Genomic DNA, 21,119 nt, shown 5'->3' on the forward strand with positions numbered 1-21,119 from the left:
TCCATGCTACGCTTCAGGGCATAATTTTCTGGTAGAATGCCTCCCTCAGGAGCAAAATTGCCATTGCCTTCCACATCCACACCTGGGTCATAATTCTTCTCCCCCTAAGGGAGTAAATAGCAAGGAAGGACTATAGGTGACACATGGGGTCACATGGCCCCCTCCGATTTCTGCCAGCATGGGCTGAGCACAGCTGAAGGGTTGTGCCTACTAAAGACACCAGCGGTGAGTGCCCCTGCTGAGCCCCACTAGCTGGTGCCCCTGCTGAGCCCCACTAGCTGGTGCCAAGAGCAGGGAATTGAGACTGCTCTCTGCCAAAAGGGAGCAGGGGGGCCTGCTGAGTCACATTCCTTCCTCACTGGCTGGCAGCCAGTTACCTGATCGAGTATGTGTCTGGACTAGCCTGCCTGGAGCTCAGGGAGTCAGTTGGGGCATTGAGTGGGGAAGGCGGTGGAGCGCGGGAGCTGGGGTACTGAGCCCTGGGGCGATGGGTGGGAGCTGGAGGAGGCAGCGGGGGCCAGGAGCAATCGGGTGTGGGGGGAGAGCCCAGGGAGGAGTTGGGGTGCTGGGCGAGGCAGTGGGGGCCAGGGGCAATGGGAGGGAGTTGGAGGATGCAGCAGGGTCCAAGAGTGATTGAGGTTGGGGAGTCCAGGAAGGCAGTGGGGCAGAGTGCTAGGGTGCCATTTTCCCTAAGGCCAATCATGGCAGGGTGAGCTTTAAGAACAGGCGATGTGAGCGACCAACCAAGGGTGCTGTGGTCAGAGGGGTGCCGTGGTCAAAAGGGTGTTGCTGGAGGGTGCCTTGGCAGTCACCAGGAAGTTGACAGTGAGTGGGGGGAAGGGAGGGAGGACCATTATGCCAGTTATCAGTCGCCTATGAAATGGACCTAGCTAGTGCAAACTTGCAGAGGAATTTTCACATAAGTGTCATGTGACTGTTCTTCTCTGATCAGTCATGATTCCAAAATGCCAGTAGCGCCTGAAAGAGAAAATGATACTAAAAGGCTTCCTTTGCCTTTCCTCTTCAATTTTTAGGGCCTTTTGAGTGTGAATTCCTCTCCTCTGAACCTTTCCACGCTAAACAGCAATAGGGATGACAAAGCCCATAGTGTAAAGGTGTAATTTATTGATTGTCAATCTTCTCCATGGAATATCCTATGCTGTATAAAAGCTAGTTTGCTTTAAACATAAATTCCATTTTTAAGTGCATGCAAGTCTTAACACTTCATCCAGCTTTATAAGCTGAAAAACACCTTTCTGGGTGGCTAATGGATCCATTACACTAGTGCTACTTCATCTGAACTGGGACCTACCAAGTTCATTGCAAGAAAAACAAAAACTTCAATGAGTCATTCATTCAGTAGACTTAATTTTCAGCTCTCCCCTGAGGAATTCACAATAAATACCCAAACTGAGTTGAAAATGTTATGAAATAAACATACGTAGCTAATGTAACCAACATCTCCAACATTGTCTCTGCATTTCATGAAACAGCAATTACTAGGTTGCAACTGCAATCAGAAATGGGGGAATGAATTGTTCTTAATGACAGTGATGAGTGTAGTAAAAAATCAGGCCTGTTTCCTGTTCATCAAGCATCACATTAAAGATGGTTGAGGTAATTTTGTATTGAATTGCTTACTACTGTGTTTTGATCTTCTGGCTTCAGCTACTGAAACGAGGCAGTGACTGATGTGGAAGGTTGGGATTCATGTTCTTTTTTCTAATGATAGGTCATTGATGGTGACTCCCAACCTCAACTAGAAGTTACAGAATACATAAAGATTTACTTGCAATAACTCCCATTGAGGTTGCTAGTTGCTAGCCACATAAATATCTCACGTATCAGGGGAAGAAAATAAAACTGACCGTCCTAAGAAAATAACTTTGTTTAAACCTCACCAGATAAATCTCCCTGGTACAAACTGTATTAGCAGACATTTTATGACCATATAAATCATAGTACCATAAATATTTGGGGTAAAAGGAACTTGGGTGACAATAGAGACTTACTAGAAGTCTAAACCTGCACAAGACTAAAACTGGACCCTATCTGAGAAAGTAATTAGGCTATGAATAGAGTCTTTGCCTTGAAAGATGTTTCCAGAAGGAAAAGGAAATGGAAAGAGGAATAGGATTACTAGTTAGGTTTCCGATTCCCCATTTTATAGGGTCTTGGCTATAGTTATCAGTCCAGAAATTCTGGATCAGCCTTGCCTTCCTCTATATTATCAAACTCTTAGCCTATAGAAAAGGTGATCAAAGTCTAGGACTCTGGCAGTCTAAATGGCAGATGTAGTAGTTGAAATTCCTCATGCAAAATAGGAAGGGGATGGGGGGGGAGGAACAGAAATGTTAATACTGGCATGTGAACTGACTGGATAAATTTGTCCCCAAACCAGATAATTGTAAAACTAGGCCAAATGGGGCTATTGAGTAAACAAAAGGAAGTTTATTTGTTTCTTGCCTAACTGGTACAGTCTCTGTGTGTGTGTGTGTGTGTGTGTGTGTAGAGCTCTGAGCACAATAGGACACACAAAAGGAGCTTGTTAGTCTTCAGTTACAAAACAGAATGGTATAGGATTTTAGTTCCATTATCAACATTTCCTAGCCTTGAGGAATATTGTGTCTATTCTTCATCTGCACAGGGGACTTACTTGTGTGCACAGTTCTCATTAATGTTAATGGGAGTTACCTTGTGTAAATCCATTAGATATTGAATGGAGAAGGCATCATTTTTACTCTAGGATATAAAATAAAAATGAATGTAGTCATTCAGATTTAATATTTTAGAGGCAAATTGTCCAAGTATCTTCCTGTTTTGTTAATCATAGATAAAAAGGAAACCAAAGTAATTTTATTCTATCCATTTGGCTAGAATGAAATAGGAACAGGTCAGTCCATTTGTAAAGGCTCCTAATTGACCTTTATTATTTGACATCTCTAGCACTGTTCTTAAACAGGAATGGAAGATACCCTAACACTGCATCACTTTTTTTTTAAGTTTAGGAAAAGCAACAGATATGGCTTCTATTGTTTTTGTTTTCAGGACAAGATGCCAACAAAGCAAAAAGTTTCAGATGGAAGCAATTAATGGAAGATTAGAATTGCAGACAAACACTAAGAAGTGGTTAATAACTAAGGGGACAATCTTGTCAAAGGGCTTTTGAATCTTTTGTTGCTCTGAAGTAGAAAATTCCTTACATTTTTTCTCTTTTTAATTGAAGTAAATCAGGCTTTCAATGTATTTGCATAGTTGTATAATGAAAAAAATCTATTCATAAGGATGAAGGTCGGGAGGGAGAGTGTGCGTGTACTGCTATTGATAAATCACTTTGGAGCCCTCCATATCAGACTTCTGGGTGTTTAGGAAAGGAATAACTCTGTCAAGAGTGAATTATACCATTTGTATAGGAATTGGAATCACTAAGGTCATATTTTAGTAGGAACCTTAAAAACATGAATGATAGAGAAGGCATAAGACATGGCTTTGCTATTTTGATTGCAAATTTGATAACAAAAAATCACATATTCTACATGGAGGATTTGTAATGAATACAAAGGAGTTTGCTTGCCTACACATACCACCTTTGACTCTCAAAACAAGAGATTAAATTGTAACTTAATTTCCAAGTGCTTAATGCAAGTTACTTTTTAAAAATGTACAATGTGTTAATGGTATCTGAAGAGAAGTTAAGGAAATTATTAATAGCAATTTGTAAGTATGTACGTTTGTTAAGCAAGCTTGAGATACATCTTATATTAGAAAGTTGTATTTCTTTGTAGGTTCCATGAAATATAAAAACAAGCAATAAGTTTTCCTTAATGTATATAGCTGTTTAGAGTTTGCAACAATTTTTCATGCCATTTTGTTAGTGGTAGATGCAAATCAACACTTTTTCTCTTTTATATTCTGTCCCTGTTCATGTGTGAACTGCAGATGGTTCTGTGAAGGGAAAGAGTTGCAGAATTCCCCTGATATTCAGATCCATTGTGAAAGTGGAGGCCTTCATTCACTAGTCATAGCAGAAGCCTTTGAGGACGATACTGGACGTTACACTTGCCTGGCATCAAATTCTGTTGGCTCTGATAGTACTTCAGCAGAAGTATTCATTGAAGGTAAGAAAAAGGGTAAAATGAAAATACTTAGACTCCTAAATCAGTTAAGCATTGCAATGCTGAGCTCGGCAATACTTAAATACCTTTACAAATCTGGGCCTAAGTCTCATTTTCAAAGGGGATGTAGGCATCTAGGAGCCAAAATCCCATTTAAAAAATGGAACTGACTTTAGATACTGCACATTAGGTTTCATTTATGATTTTATTGCTTCAAGATTTTCGGCTAAGTCAAGCTAGGCTTTACGCTCAACTTGGTGGCATTTCTTTGTCTCTAAAAATACAGGGAAGGTTCTAAACATCGATGGGGAGAACCATATTGATTTTGGCAAAAATTGGCAAACTGAAAGAGGAAATGGGGGAGACACAGGCACTTTGGCATCTGCTTAGCAGAGCTTAGGGCTCCAATAGTCTATAGATCAAAGAACCAGTTGATGGTACCCATTAACACCTTCTGACATACCAATCATGGCAGCTCAGCTCTGCTCATCCTCCCAGTACAGTTTTAAAACATTGACACCCTGAATGAAGTATCTTCCAGACAGAAATTAAATAAAAATAACGGAAGAAAGAGTGGAATGGGGGCTCACACAGATGCTGGCATAGAGAGAGGATGGATGGTAGATGCTGGTGTGGGGAGGAAGGAGGAAATGTGTGGGAGAATGCAGGAATCTGTTACGGGGGAAATGAGGAATGGAGGGGTGTACACAGATCCCATGGGGCTCCCTGGAGTCTCTGGAATAGAAGGGGATGAGAAAGTGCCACATAGGGTGCTTGGAGTGGGGAGGAATGAAAGGAGTCCCGGCCTACAGAAGCAACAAATTGTGTGATCCTCTATTTAGGATTATTTTGGCATGAAAGCCATTTTGACACTGTAACCTTTTGTAGTGTCATGATCCAAACTTAGACTCCAATCCGACAAACAGAATAAACTCGGAGAGACCACTCACAGATGTAAAGTGCCTCACTTGTTTGCAAAGTTGAGGCCTTAATTTCTAATTGAATGTACTAAATCAAACAAAAAAATTCTGATAGTCACCTAATAAATGCAGTGAGAATCTGGCCTGCATGATTTAAATATTTGCTTCTCTAAAGCTTTTAAGTGAGATTAAAATATAGGCATGTCCAGAACCAAATGCCAATAATTCTTCTCATCTTTCTTTGAATTCAAGATTGCTCATAGTTCAAGTGCTGTATTAAACAACTGAAGTTAAACTATTGTGGAAAGACACTCAAAGGCGTTTTTAATTATGGCATATTTAAAGGCATAGTTGAGTTAATTCTAATTTTCCCTTTGAACAACTATTGTTCTTTCAACCATTTTTGGCATAATTTATTTCTTTGGGAGGTTTCAGTTAAAAAATGCAGCCTGTTAAAATAAAATTTAACAGTTAAATATGTAAAAATAGATGGATATCATAAACACTAGTAATGTGTGTGGATATCAACATGTTAGAAGGATCAGCTCTTGACCAACAAAAAGTCCACTTTTCATTAATAATTAGAAACTAAACAGAGATGCATAATTTAGCATTAGTACTATTTTTTATCATTTTCTAAGTGTTGTATTTTCAATATTCAGTACTTAAATACAAAGGAAAATCCCCATTCCAATGAATGTATAGTCCAGGGTTCAGCAAACTTTCAGAAGTGCTGTGCCGAGTCTTCATTTATTCACTCTAATTTAAGGTTTTGCCTGCCAGTAATGCATTTTAACATTTTTAGAAGGTCTCTTTCTCTAAGTCTATAATATATAACTAAACTATTGTTGTATGTAAAGTAAATAAGGTTTTTAAAATGTTTAAGAAGCTTCTTTTAAAAATTAAATTAAAATGCAGAGCCCCCCCCCCCCCCGACCAGTGGTCAGGACCTGGGCAGTGTGAGTGGCGCTGAAAATCAGCTCGCGTGCCACTTTCGGCACGCGTGCCATAGGTTGCCTACCCCTGGTATAGTCTCTAATAGATCTAGAGCTGTTATTCTGCATTGAGATATATTAGCACGCTGTTGTACATTAATGTCCTGTTAACATCCATTCCTCAAACACTCTTCTCTCTATAGCCCCACCACTTAACACAAGACCACTTTCTTCTTCATTCATGAGTCTACATGAAAGTTTCTTATGGGTACCCAATTTTGGGAGTAGCAGCCATGATGATAAAGCTCACTGCAACAGTTGTCAGACAGCTGCTGCTTCTGCTAACTTCTTCCCAAAGTCTTTTCTTTTTAAGAACCACAAAAAGGAGTCAGGGAGAATAGCTCATCCCCTTGCTGTTTTGTTGACCAATTAGCCCTAATTTCTGACACACTGATTTTTGGTTCATTAATTTCTGTCCCGTACTTTTCTTGTTTACTCGGCATAATAGCTTAACACAGTCCTTCCTTGAATTTATATCAGTGGGCCTTTTTGTTTGTACTAATTCAGTCTTTCATTTCCCTTTTGCACCTTTCTCCATCAATTTATTGCTTTAGGTTATTGTGACATTTTATAAACTTTCATTTGCTTTTCACAGCTGAGCTCCCAATTAGGGTAAATTTGTAGGCCCAGTTATTACAACACACCTGCCTCCTAATTTTTATAGCCTAGCAACATTGAATATAGACTGAATATTTAGGTATCTGCATGATTCTTTCTTTCCCCAGAAGTCAGTCTTTGTGATGTACTAATAACTAGTTGCTTATGATTATATCAAACACAAATTTTTGAGTTTAGGCGCAGAATAAGCAACAATAATTTCTCATTTTCACACATCTCTAAGGAAGAAATCCATACACCCCCACCAGGTATATCGAAGATTTGGATCTAAACAAAATTACTTTCTATGAAACAAGAGCATGAAAAAGCTTTATTCCCGTGTTCAAGATGTTTCCAGATACATGGATTATATTAAAATTTCCAGTTGCATAGAATGCCCTGATTAAATTCTGTGTGATAACTGGCAAACATCACAATTGGAACCCCAATTCTGATATTTTTCAAAGTATTACGTTTCTTTCAAATTTCCCATTAAAGGAAGAACTAAAATCTGTGCATATAATAACCAGAATCTCAAGCAATCATTAACGAAGTGGGTAAATGGAAATTAAAGACAGCATTTTGTTTCTCAGAAGGCTATGCAGGGTCATCAGCAGTAATTTGGTGATGAGTATAATTCATGTAGATGAATATAAATAGTCTCTGTACTGAGAGTGGGCAGTTTAGCATGCAAATGTTATGCTATACTGAGTTATAGTTAAGGTTAAAGTTTATCTATAAATGTCTGAGCTGCACCTGTTCACTTAAACCAGCAGGAGGATAAGCCTCTTTGCCACTCTGTAACAAGTATAAGTATGTGGATATAAAAGGATGGTGTCATTGCTACAAATATTTTTATATTTACTGGTGTAAAGCCTTACTTGACAGACAGATGAAAGTTTAAAAATCAACCTGATGCAATAGCAATGTGTTGGGCATTATGACCAGTTTATTTAAACATGCTTGTGACATTACCCAGGGTACCGTCTGGACTGTTGAACAGCTGTGTCCCTCAACTCTCCAATCTGGGATGCCTTTTACACTGCTTCACTGTGAGAGCAACCACTCCTGGTCTGCCCACACTCAGCTTCCAGCATATAAATGACCCCCAGATATACTGAATGAGTGCTATAGCTAGCCAGCCAGCCAGCCATGAATTATAATACAGAGTGACACCAGCAAATCCCCTACCCCAGACTTGTTCCCAGATATGTGCATCTCGTATTGCCCAGTAGAAGCGCATAGAAAGTCCATCATTTCATTTATAGAAAATGAGGCGCACAAATCTTGTTATCCCAAATGAAGTTCCCAAACACACTGGTTTAGATAAAACAAATTTATTAATTACAGAGACAGATTTTAAATGATTACAAGTGATGAGCCATAAAAGTCAGAATTGGTTACAAAGAAATAAAAGGTAAAACACAAACTAATACCTAACTTAACAAGCTGAGTGAATTTAAAGCAAAAGGTTTCTCTCACAACATGCTTACAGCAGTCTGGCTGGATTCCTTTCAGCCAGAACTCTTCCACCAGTTCAATGATGTTTCCTTTGTCTTTCAAGTGTTGATGCAGTGAGTAGAGTTGAGGAGAGAGAGGTAATCTGAGGAGTTTGCTCCCCTTTCTTATAGCATTTTTCTTCTTTGAAAATCATTTCCAGCTGGGCTTCAGGCAATAGCCAGTCTGTTTCTTTGGCAAGGTGTAAATTTCTTGCTTACACCCTTTTTCCTTCCAAAGAATAGCTGCTTAACCAGGTGGTGGTCCATTTGATTATGTTGACACCTAGCTGAGGTGTTGGCTAGCCTGTCTCTAGGGAACTGGTTTGAAGCTGTTTCCCCAGACTTGGAACATGTTTTAAACTAGAATTTTATAACTTTGCTTACAATGTTGCCACACATATTCTACTAGGACAATAATGATAAGCAAATTGAGCTTTCAAATGATAACTCTCAAGGTATACTTTGTACAAAATTTATCATAGTCTTGTAAAAATGGTGAACATAAAGATACAGACTGTCACAATGTTTTACTGGAAATCTTGAATTAATGCTGACATTTTAATTTTTAAAAACACAGTATATGTTAGGTAATATAATTTCTTTCATTGTGAGATCAAATGGAGCCTCTGGTGAAACCCAGGTCTATGTATATCCAGATCTTGCCCAATGATCACCTCTTTCTCTAATCTATCAAAAATATAGCCATGTTAATTATTCATAGCTATTAATAGAATCCAAGGCCAAAAGGGACTATTTTGATAGTTGAGGCTGATCTCCCATGCAACACAGGCCAAAGAACTTTCCCAAAATAATTCCTTTTGAACTACAACATTTTAAAAAAATCCAATCTTGATTTTAAAATTGCCAGTGATGGAGAATTCAGCACACACTTTGTAAATTCTTCTATAAGGTAATTAGCCTCACTGTTAAAAAAAATATGTGCTTTATTTCCAGTCTGAATTTGTCTTGCTTCAACTTCCAACTATTGGATCTTTTCACATATTTGTCTGATAAATGAGGAGCCTGCTATCAAATGTTTGTTCCCCATGTAAATACTTATAGACTATGATCAAGTCACCCCTTAACCTTCTCTTCGTTACATTAAGTAGAATGACATTTTCCTCTCTACTGGCAGTTTTATTTAATATAACTTTAATAGCTACAGTGTATCATTTGATATCATTCTTGCTATGAACTGGGGACAATGGAAATCCCAGATGAATTGTTAGGAAAACCTCTAGTTAGCGGCCTATAGATTTCAGTCTGCATTTGTTTGACCCACAAAGACATTGAAAAGTCACACACATCACTTTTTTTTTTTACATACGTTAATAGCACAGTAAGTGATTCCTTCAGGAATCTTGTATAGCATGCATAGTATTTTTTTTTTTTTTTTAGGTAGCATACAGCGGTAGCTTCCTTCAATGTCTTAAATTCCTTAAATTCCCTTTCCTGGAATGGATTAAAAAATGCATCCTCTTAAACAATTAATCTGACTGTACCAAATTCATTGTATGTATATCTCTAAAGCAGAGATGACTCATACCTGCCGATAGTGGGGGTAGGAGGGGCAGAGTGAGGGCAGCCAGCCTCAGCAATGTTACTGAGCATGCTTAGGACTAGCCAAGCAGCAAATCCAGGGGGGAGGGGAGACATGTGACCCCACATACCCCTCCCCCCATGTGTTGCCACTTCTCCAAAGAATTCCATGATGTTAAACCAGGTAGGAATGAATATGGCCCATTAACTCATCTTTTACATAAAAATAGTATGCATGAGGTTTTTTGCTTAATTTGCCTTAATGTGAAGGAGTTAAAAGCCCAGGAAAAACAATCTGTGATCAAATTAGCAATTAACCTCTAATAATATATATCAGCACAGTCATGACTCCCAAACTATTTAAAGATCATAAAGACATGTCAGGCAAAAAGAAAAGCTACAGTATTTTTCAAAAAAAAGAATTTCCAGCTCTGCATGGAAATGATTTCACTTATACTACATCCTATAAGTCAATTCAGTGTAATGCTTTCAGAATACTACTAAAGAAGAAGAGTATTTACTTTTGAAATTAAGCATAGTGGAGATTGGAGAGTGTATAACAGCACTGAATATACCCTTTTTCCCCCTCCAGGTGTCAGCTCAACAGATTCTGAGAGTGAAAGTTTAGTTTTCAAGTCAAAATCTGGAGCTATGCCACAGTAAGTGTGCTCAGTATAACACCAGTGATATACAAATTTTCTATATAACTGTATAAGAATGGTAGCAAAACTGTTTTGCTACATCTGTCCTTACTGAGGTTACTCCAAAAGAAGAGGCTAACTGGTGTTAATCAATGATCAAGTTGTGTTAAAGTACAATACCGGACCTTGATCCTGGGACTTGCTACATGCAAGCTTTACTGTAGGCTCAGAGCTATCAAAACAGAAAATAACTTTAGACTAATGGACATCTGTTTAAAAGAAAATATGCTGATGTATAATGCATGCAGAAAATAGCTATACGAAGATTAACTTGACTGTACTCACAAAACTTCTAGTGAAGGAAATTTCTTAAAAAACAAAGTCAATTTAACTTACTTGTGGAAGAAGGTTTAATATAGGCTGGAAAATTACTATCTGTATATATTAGGGCTGTTGATTTAATCACAGTTAACTCACACAATTAACTTAAAAAAATTAATTGTGATTAATTGCGGTTTTAATTGCACTGTTAAACAGTAGAGTACCAATTAAATGTATTAAGTCTTTTGGATGTTTTTTCTACATTTTCATATATATTGTCTTCTGTGTTGTAATTGAAATCAAAGTGTATATAATTTGTATTACAAATATTTGCAATGTAAACATTATAAACAAAAGAAATAGTATTTTTGAGTGCACCTCATACAAGTACTGTAGTGCAATCTCTATCGTGAAAGTGCAACTTACAAATGTAGATTTTTTTTGTTACATAACTGCACTCAAAGACAAAACAATATAAACCTTAATGCCTACAAGTGCACTCAGTCCTACTTCTTGTTTAGCCAATTGCTCAGACGAACAAGTATGTTTACATTTTACAGGAGATAATGCTGCCCATTTCTTATTTACAATGCCGTCAGAAAGTGAGAACAGGCATTTGCGTGGCACTTTTGTAGCCAGCATTGCAAGGTATTTATGGCCAGATATGCTAAATAATCATATGCACCTTCATGCTTCAGCCACCATTCCAGAGGACATGCTTCCATGCTGATGACTCTCATTAAAAAATATAATGTGTTAATTAAATTTGTGATGGAACTCCTTGGGGGAGAATTGTATGTCCCCTGCTGTTTTACCCACATTCTGCCATACATTTCATATTATAGAGTCTCAGATGATGACCCAGCACGTGTTGTTCATTTTAAGAACACTTTCACTGCAGATTTGACAAAACGCAAAGAAGGTACCAATGTGAGATTTCTAAACATAGCTACAGCACTCGACCCAAGGTTTAAGCATCCGAAGTGCCTACCAAAATCTGAGAGGGACGAGGTGTGGAGCATGCTTTCAGATGTCTTAAAAGAGCAACACTCTGATGTGGAAACTACAGAACCCGAACCTCCAAAAAAGAAAATAACCTTCTGTGGGTGGCATCTGACTCAGATGATGAAAATGAACATGCATCGGTCTGCATTGCTTTGGATTGTTATCAAGCAGAACCCGTCATCAGCATGGATGCATGCCTCCTAGACTAGTGGTTGAAGCATGAAGGGACATATGATTCTTAAGTTCATCTGGCACATAAATATTTTGTGATTCTGGCTACAGCAGTGCCATAAGATCACCTGTTCTCACTTTCAGATGACATTGTAAACAAGAAGCAGGCAGCATTATCTCCTGCAAATGTAAACAAACTTGTTTGTCTGAGTGATTGGCTGAACAAGAAGTAGGACTGATTGGACTTGCAGGCTCTAACATTTTACATTGTTTTATTTTTGAATGCAGGTTTTTGGGTGCATAATTCTACATTTGTAATGATATCAAATGATATGATTTCATGATAGAGATTGCACTACAGTACTTGTATTAGATGAATTGAAAAATACTATTTCTTTTTGTTTTTTAGAGTGCAGATATTTCTAATAAAAATAAATATAAAGTGAGCACTGTACTCTTTCTGTTCTGCATTGTAATTGAAATCAATATGTTTGAAAATGTAAAAAACATCCACAAATATTTAAATAAATGGTATTCTTTTGTTTAACAGTGTGATTAATTGCGCAATTAATCGTGATTCATTTTTTTAATCGCTTGACAGCCCTAGTATATATAATACATACATCTCCATGACAAAGGGGTAAATTTCCCAGTCGTTTAGCTGAGCCAAATTTATATTTGGAAATATTTTGGCAATACTGAATTTGAATAAACATTTTGGGGCAGGGGGGAGCATGGTGTATATATACCAATGTTCCCATTTAAAAGAGAGTTTGAATTTTTATGTATATGTAATTTGGAAAAGTAAATTTTTGAAAGTTAAAAAGCAAAATGAACAATTTTATAACTTCGTGAAATTTTACCCAAAACAAAATGTTGTTGCTTGCTCACCTATATCAAATATCTTACTTAGTTTTTAAGTTTTTGGATGTTCCCAGAAGGAGAGAAAAAGGGTGGACGTAGTGATAAGAGTTTTCTCTGAAATGTAAACAAGCAGTAATATATCTGTTTATATTGTGATAACTGTTTATTTGCAATGTGAAAAGAGAGCAACTTATTTTCCAGATTAAATCTTAGAATTTGCAAAGTATTTTAGAATGCAAGAAGCCTTACATTGTTTATATTCAACACTTTCTCCTATCCTGGATGTTCAGAATTGTATTTTATTGGTTTCTTTCATGGAAATAATCTCTGTCAAACATATTGTGCTAGCAACAGTGTATGTGCTGCATCTCCTGTCCTTGTCGAGTCTCCTTCTTTGATTAGGTATAGAAAATGTACAGTGTTACAAGTGTGGGCATCATTAAGGATCAGATCTACCATCCTTGCCCATGATTAATCTGAGTAGTCATTCTGAAGAAAATTGACTACTTGTGGAAAAGTGAGTATTTATTCATTGTGAGTAAGGGTGGTACAGGCTGGATCTAACTTTATGAAATCTTACAAGATGTCAGCTGTGCACATTCAGAAGTGATATCACTTAAACCATGACTGATTGATTTTTATAATTTTCTAGAATCTATCCCCCAAACCAAAACAAAAGCATTAATCTTCAGAGGACTTGAGTGGATGTCAAATTTGTGTTTTTAAATAAAATGTTTGGTTTTACAATGTAAATACTTTCATAACTGAAAAGCAGCTGATGAAGGGATTGAGTTCAAACTTTCCAACATATTCACCGTTTGGGCTGATATTCTCTGTCTTTGCCCAAAGTTAATATTTTGGAAGGTTATGAGCATGGACTAAGATGGAAGCTGATTTTGTAATTTTAATTTGGCAGTGTGATCAGCATGAGTTTATAAATTGCATAGAGACAAAGATAGGTAGGAGGGGGGATAGACAATAAAATATAGTAGAAAGACAAAGTGGTTCAGGTAATATTTTATTGGACCAACTTCTGTTGGTGAAAGACACATGCTTTCCAGCTTACACAGAGCTCTTCCTGAAGGTACTCAGTACCTTACAGCAGGTACTCAGACATCTATGTTGGTCTCTAGAGCTCTGTGTAAGCTGGAAAACTTGTTTCTTTCATGAACAGAAGTTGGTCCAATAAAAGATATTGCCTCACCCACCTTGTCTGTCTAATATCCTGGGACCAACACAGCTACAACAACACTGCAAATAAAATATAGTGTCATCCCTTTCAAATCCTGTAAGAATTTTGAGTTTACCTTGGTTCCAAAGTAACACATTCGATAACTGTTGTATGATCTGAAAAAATGGTTTTTTTCCCCCTTTTTTCCCAGAGCCCAGAAGAAAACTACTTCTGTTTCCTTAACAATAGGATCTTCTACTCCAAAGGCTGGAGTCACCACAGCTGTAATTCAGCCTATCTCTGTACCCATTCAGCAGGTACTCAGACGTCATGTTAAGTCAGTCAAATATATTAAATCTCTCTCTCAAAATTAAATATGGGGGGGGGGGGGAATTGCCATTTTGGGGGGTGAGGGATCATACTTCATATTATTTAACTTGAAATCATTAAACTGCCATTTGCAATCTGAAGATTAATTTAGTAAAAGAAAAGAGATGTTGAAGTTACTTACACGGAATGGGGGCAAATAAAGTATTTGAGCATGTGCACAAATGTGCTATATAGGTTTTTACACCACAGTCGTAACCATAATAACTGAGCACTTGATAATGTACTGAACACTACACAGTATGGTACATTAATATGATTTATGATAATTCTTATGTGTATTCTTTTTATACTGCTAAGAACTCCCTATGCATATGATGTTTAATTACATACTTTTAGCACAAAATGACTTTCATTTTTATTTTCTGTGGTTAACTTAAATCAAATAGTTGTGGTTTCAGTTATACTTTGCTGTTTTTTACATCAGCTGTTGGAAATAAGTTTGCCTAAAGTGATTGTAAGTTATAAAGTATCTATGTTGGTCTCTAGACAATCACATTTTATCTCAATATTAACTTAATTGAAAATAACTCCTCTTCCTCTCTCCTTTTGTTACAAGCCCTTCTTAGATTTTTTTTTTAATAACATACTATACTGTTATATGGTACGTAATAATAGGAGATGCAGAAGTACTTCAATTTGGGGAGATATTTTAAAGATGATCAGATACCAAACACACACAACTCATTAAGGTAATTGGGAACACAATTCTCGTGTGGAGCATCGAAACCTTTACATCTTGCATTTTGATTGCAGAAGTACACATATGTGAAATAGTAAAGTCGCACAATGATTATACTATAATAAAAACTCCTTTGCAGGATTATGTAGTTGGATTTGCATTAGATCTATATTGATCATATTATCAGAGCATATTCTAACTTTACAGTAATAATACATTTAGCGCTTCAAGTGACTGTCATTTTTTATTTTCTAGGTCCAAAGCCCTACTTCATATCTGTATCGACTAGATGGATCCAAGCCTGTCTGCTCCACACCCATTTTTACAAAGGTCTGTTTTCTCTATCATTATATATAGTCTACATTTTACTTTCTAGTCTCTAATAATGCATGAATCCTTTAATAGCATTATAACATATACTTTATATAGTTTTTTATGTGTCCTTTTCTTTGTAGGTACTAGTGGCCACTTAAGAAAAGCAGGTTTCAGAGTAGCAGCCGTGTTAGTCTGTAGAATGGAACACACAGACAGGAGATATTTATACATACAGAGAACATGAAGATGTCAGATTTGTGTCCATTTATTCTTGAGACAAATGGACACAAATCTGACATCAGGAATCATAACATTCAAACATGTTCTCTGTATCTATAAATATCTCCTGTCTGTGTGTTCCATTCTATAAGAAAAGCAGTTTTACATTGTAATAGTGAATTTCCTGTTCTTCTGCTGTATTGAAATGTTTTAAAGAATTAAATGTGAATTTCTATGTGTTTGTAGCATACCTATCACTGTTGTACTTGGCCATGGCTACAAAAATTAAAAACAAAACATTTGGCAACACATGCTAATAAGAAAGACCCATTCCCACGATTGCATCCTGGATAATAAAATCTAATGGGTTTGAAGTTATTTTAACAATAACGGATGTGCTCATCAAGTAACACATTTTAGCTAGGAGTATTTATAGGATGATTGTAGAAGTTACAAAACTCTTTACATGTCACTAAAATTCAAACCACCAGTTTTTCCAATTTTCTTTAACTACTTGTTCTGTTCCTTTCCTTATCTTTGTCTTGGGTACTAGCCTTTCAGGTACTGGTCCATGAAGGTACCTTCTAGGTTTGTACCAGGATAGGACATTCATATATCTTGTCCTTTTCCCATTGGGACATTCTACTATTAACCTGTGAGAGTAACTCCCTACTTGTTGCTGTGGTAACACACTAGTGTCCTGATGCTGACAGTTTTCCTATCTACTTAAGCCAAAGCTTACTTCAGCTAATGCAAGGTGTTATGGTATGCTTGACATGGCTGGACAGAATTGTGAGGCAGGTATAATACATTCAGTTAACATAACTTCCCAACACTTTTATTAATATTGTGCTTAACATATATGTATTGACTAACAAGAACAATTTATTCTCTCATGTCCAGATTAGCCAATATGTTGTTAACAAAATGCACATCTTAAAAGATGTGTGCCAGCTGAAAATTCTTCATTTCACACCATGGGGTAAAAAATAAGATGACATCCACCTTTTGTGGATGTCTGGAGTTGACCATTTTCCACTTTCTCCTCAATGATGTTGCTTTCAGAAGATCAGCCTCCTAGAGAACAAACAGTGCACTACTTCTTCGGTAACCATGATAAGAATGTATTCAAAAATAGACCCTGTATTAAACATATTCCAACTGAAAACACTGTTCTTGGAAAAGAAAATCAGCAGAATGTTATGACACAATTAAATAAATTGAGGATGGGTGAGGAAGGGAAGCTTGATTTGAGTGTTTTAAAGTATGTGGGATATTTGTTAATTTAAAGTATGTTTGTCACATTTCAGGAGCTGCAAAACTCCACAGCATCTGAAGGACAGGTTGTTGTACTAGAGTGCAGAATCAGGGGAGCTCCTCCATTGCACGTCGAGTGGTTTCGACAGGGTGTTGAAATCCAAGATTCTCCAGATTTCAGAATTCTCCAGAAAAGTAAGACATAGCCCTTTGGCTAGCCCAATAATATTCATATATTCTCAAGAAAGCACCGTGGAATTAGCCTCAGTTAGTCAAAGCAGTCACTTTCCACCATAAGGATTGAGTTCTGGATAAAGGGAAAACCTCTTATCCACTTATTTGGGTAATAGTAATACAGACCAAGTAAATTAATTCCAGAACTATTATAGACAGGTGATATGAATGTCATCCTTGATTTTTTTCCTGCCAGTATCATCTGCATAGATACTATACTTGCCTGTACTATTTCTATACAGAACTTCTATTATTTTTATTAATGTAACCTCTTTCTAATATATTTTTCTTGTTTATTTTCTCCTTGGATAATGTGATATCCAGAGCCCCGGTCTGCAGCTGAACTTGGTAAGAATCATATGAAAAAATAATCTTTTGATTCACTAGATCTTTGTGTTTGCATTGAAGCCATAAATAGAACAATGTTTCTGGAGCACATTGGTAATATGAAACCCCCTTAAAGACAATCTATTCTTTTATCACAGGCTTCATATTCTGCACTGTGCTTTACATCCATTCCTGTATTCGTTAAACAGTAAATTCCATTCAGACCAATATGGAGGTCCCCACTGACAAAACCTTTAAACGATCTTTATTCTCAGAAAATGAGCAACTTGCAAGCTAATGAGGAAAAACAATCCCCACAAAATTCCATCACCCAAATTCTACTTGCATAGTTTTGTAACACCAGACCACTAAATGCTGGTTTCCTCAGTCTAGCCTCCCAGATGCAAGCTGTCCTAAATAAGCACCTTTTAGTTCCAGTGAGCCTTTCTGGTATATTCACAAGGTATGACTCTTGGAACTCAGCAGGCATAAAACTGGTCCTTCCATTTGCACTTTTCTCTCTACATCCTTATTTCACTCTTCACACGTTGTGTTATGGACTTTTTTGGCTATCAGCTAGAAGTTGTAGGAATTGGAATATATGTTCTCCCTTGCCATACCATTTTTATGTTTATGCATGAAATCACTAAAATCACCATCATGGCACCTTCTAGCTCCTGTTCTGTGAGAGTGAAAGAAAATGGCTTCTTCTGAAGCAATTGTTTAGGCTTTTGCATAGATTGCTTGGCAAATGTCCTATAAGAGCACTGCAGCCAACCCTCCTCCTCTCCCTTTCTCCAGAGATTAAGTCAAGGGAAAAATTAGTTAGTAGGACCTACTAGGGCTAAATACTACCATTACTGTCCCAACTTTGTATTCTCTGGCTCAAACTACAGAATGTAGCATTACTTGCTGCCAGTGAGAGCTCTTGGTATGACTAGAGTTGCTCCAGCCACTGTAATGTAATACACTTGGCTGCCTGGCAGGGGACTCCTGGCCCTGCAGCACATAAGTGACAGATAGCAGAGAGGAGGCACAGAGCAGGGTTATTTCTGTTCATTCTCACATAAGCAGAGTATAGGGCTGTTTTCATATGCTGCCTCTGCTCCTACTTTCCCAGATCAAACAACAAATGGGGGAGGGGATGCCTCTTAGCTTGGTGGTAGAGGATGACAGGTAGCAAAGTAAAGGGCTCTGAGCCTGGGGCTGGTTTTCTGCACATGAAGGGTTGTGTCTGAATGTGGGGTGTTCTGAGCATTGAGGTGTCAGACAGGAGATGGCTCAGAACTCATAAATAAGCAAGCGTTCAGATGTGAAGAAGTTAGGGCAGAAGAAAATAATTTTCTGCCTGCGACATAGGTGTTGTGCAGGATGTTTCTGAACTGATAGGACTTGGTTAGAGGAGCCTAGGGGCTTTGAGATTCTGCACTGGTGGGCATGGGGTGAATTGGCGGGATTGAATATGGGGGAATGGCATCAGCTGGGGATTTGAGTAGGTGAACTGGTGGTGTGCATGTGAGGGATCTAGGGTAAAATCTAGGTTCAAGAGGAAGGGTTTGGGACTAGGAAAAAACAGTGAAGGGCTAATATGGATAACTATGATCTTCCACCATGTGTTTTATGAAACTGGGCTGGAAGAGAGAAGGAAGGTGCTCCTTTTTTCACCTCACTTCTCCACCAACCTCCCTTATCCCCCCAGCAAAACACTTCCCTATTGTGCCCCCAGACACAGTGCCTCAGTTTTGGACCTTGAAAATATTGATTAGCAGAGGATGTGAAGAGGTGGGTGTGCAGATTGCTGCATGCAATCCCATTACTTATTTTGGGCATCAGTTGTCATGGGAATAAGTACAAAACTTGCATCTGTGCCTATTTTTATTGCAACTGCCCCACATGGTTTACTGAGGCCTGAAATGTGAGATGTGCTAGGTAACAACCTTAAAAGAAAGTTGAAAACAGTATATTTGCTCAAACTGGCCTCTCACGAGGTTTAACAGTGAGTCCAAGTATTAACTATGGGGTTTGGGTTATAATTATACACTAGTCTATATTTGTTAAGGATGTCAAATTACAGTACAATCCAATTTTTCTGAAGGGTTTCAGAGACCTCTGAAGCCTTTGGATATGCAGGAGAGTAACATATGGTATGCATTGCTATTGTGGGCTGTGATTGACTATTGGTTAACTAGGAGTTTGGTTATATGGTGGTCAGATAAATTGGGCTAAAGGAGGAGATATTCAAAGGTAACTAAGGGATTTTATGCTAATGCTGCACAAATAACTGACTATTTGGTTTGTGTGCAGGTCCAAAAAATTGAAAAAGAAAATTGTTTCAGGTTGATCCAAAATGAAAATGTGTAGTAATTTTTGGCAAACCAATATGTAGAGAAAATTTTCATTTTGTGTTAACAAAAATGTTTCAGTGCCAAACAAAACATTTTATTTTGATTCTGTGTTTTTTAAAAAACATTTTAAAGTGTTTTTTTTAATAAAATTGACTGAAATTCCAAAATAAAATGTTTTTCCAAAACAAAACGTGGAAATGTTTAGTTTCAGAAATGCTGAAACTGTTTTGACATTTCCAGATTTTTTAACCAAAATAATTTGCAAAAGTCTACCTGAATTTGATAATTGTTTTAACCAATCAAAGACTGCATTTCGTGTGAAAAAAGATTTTGCATAAAAAATTTAGCCCCGCTGTGTTTAAAAGCCCAGATTCGCTGTGTTCCTAAATTTCTGTGGCACTACTGAAAACTTCCCCCACAATATGTCTCGTTGTAGCAAAATAACTCTACTCAAGTTGTTGTTTTTTAGATGTTATAAAACAAAGCGGATCAGTGTGATAAGTTCCTTTGAAAAAATGGAAATTAGTATTCTTTGAAAATAAGGACTGTTTCAAATTCTGTTTCTAGATTTAATACACTTGGTGTTATGAGAAAAGCCCTTGGCATATCGATATCAATAGAATCAGCAGTACTCCCGCAAGTGATTGTCCATATACACATTCCTCTGATGTGTGCATGTGCTTCATATACTAGAGGTGGGAGTCTTTTTGGCCAGCAGTACCATAAGGCATGCATGTGCTATTCAGTCCTTGTGCTCCACTGCAAGGGCATGTAAAGGAGAGGTGTGCTTGCTGCTGTTCAGTTCCTCTCATGGTTTAGCGATGGAGCCCAACAGACCAAGAGACTGCCAGCCCCTTCTTGTAGTTTTAAGCTAATGGGTTTATATTATAGTTTGGTTGCCTGTTCCAATCTTTAGTTCTTAGAGCTCACCTGGGTAGTATGGTGTCATCTGATTTGCTGGGATTAAAACACTGCCCTTCATGGGAGCGAACTATACCAGCTTCAAATGAACACTTGAAGTCCCTCTGTTTTCTCGGAGAATCACTTATTCCCAGTAAATGTGTAATATGCAGGTCCTTCAGCTCCCAAGCTAGAAAGGACAGGAAGGGCTGCCTTTAGGTCTTCCTAATGACCAAGTCAATGAGACCCACTTCTGAACCAGGCTCACTAGATTCCCATGTACAGGGATCTTCCAAGCCTGCGTATAAATGCAACCTCTTGGCATTCAAGAGCTCCAACTCAAACAGCAAACATGACAATAGCATTGTCCTTAGACAGACTGCAGGGAGCTAGAAGACCTCTGGGCAGGTCGCTCAACAGAGTTTCCTCTAACAGGAAAACCTCCCCTGGCACTGAATGTTGTCTGAGACTTTGCAACCCAAAAGGGATCCCACTGAAGCTCACTCTCAAGACAGTTCAAATCATATGGCACTGAAGCATCTGGCACCAAAATCCAGAACCTCAGGAAAGAGTACAGCACCCTCGTGGTACTGCCTACTTCAGTGGTCCAGGCAC

The 21,119-nt window shown here is 37.8% G+C and overlaps 1 protein-coding gene across 6 annotated transcripts in view; it reads left to right on the forward strand.

The window, feature by feature from the left end:
- The window catches only part of PALLD (palladin, cytoskeletal associated protein), a 321,327-nt gene that overhangs the window by 119,540 nt on the left and 180,668 nt on the right, over positions 1 to 21,119 (forward strand). For all 6 annotated transcript variants that reach the window (XM_039541957.1, XM_039541961.1, XM_039541959.1 and 3 more), the window contains 6 exons: positions 3,940 to 4,118; positions 10,258 to 10,324; positions 14,050 to 14,155; positions 15,163 to 15,237; positions 16,752 to 16,893; positions 17,257 to 17,280. In XM_039541957.1, the coding sequence (XP_039397891.1) occupies positions 3,940 to 4,118; positions 10,258 to 10,324; positions 14,050 to 14,155; positions 15,163 to 15,237; positions 16,752 to 16,893; positions 17,257 to 17,280 (593 nt within the window). The remainder of the gene's footprint in view (positions 1 to 3,939; positions 4,119 to 10,257; positions 10,325 to 14,049; positions 14,156 to 15,162; positions 15,238 to 16,751; positions 16,894 to 17,256; positions 17,281 to 21,119) is intronic.

The sequence above is a fragment of the Mauremys reevesii genome, linkage group 5 (genome assembly GCF_016161935.1).
Source record: "Mauremys reevesii isolate NIE-2019 linkage group 5, ASM1616193v1, whole genome shotgun sequence".
In the NCBI taxonomy this organism is placed as follows: domain Eukaryota; kingdom Metazoa; phylum Chordata; order Testudines; family Geoemydidae; genus Mauremys; species Mauremys reevesii.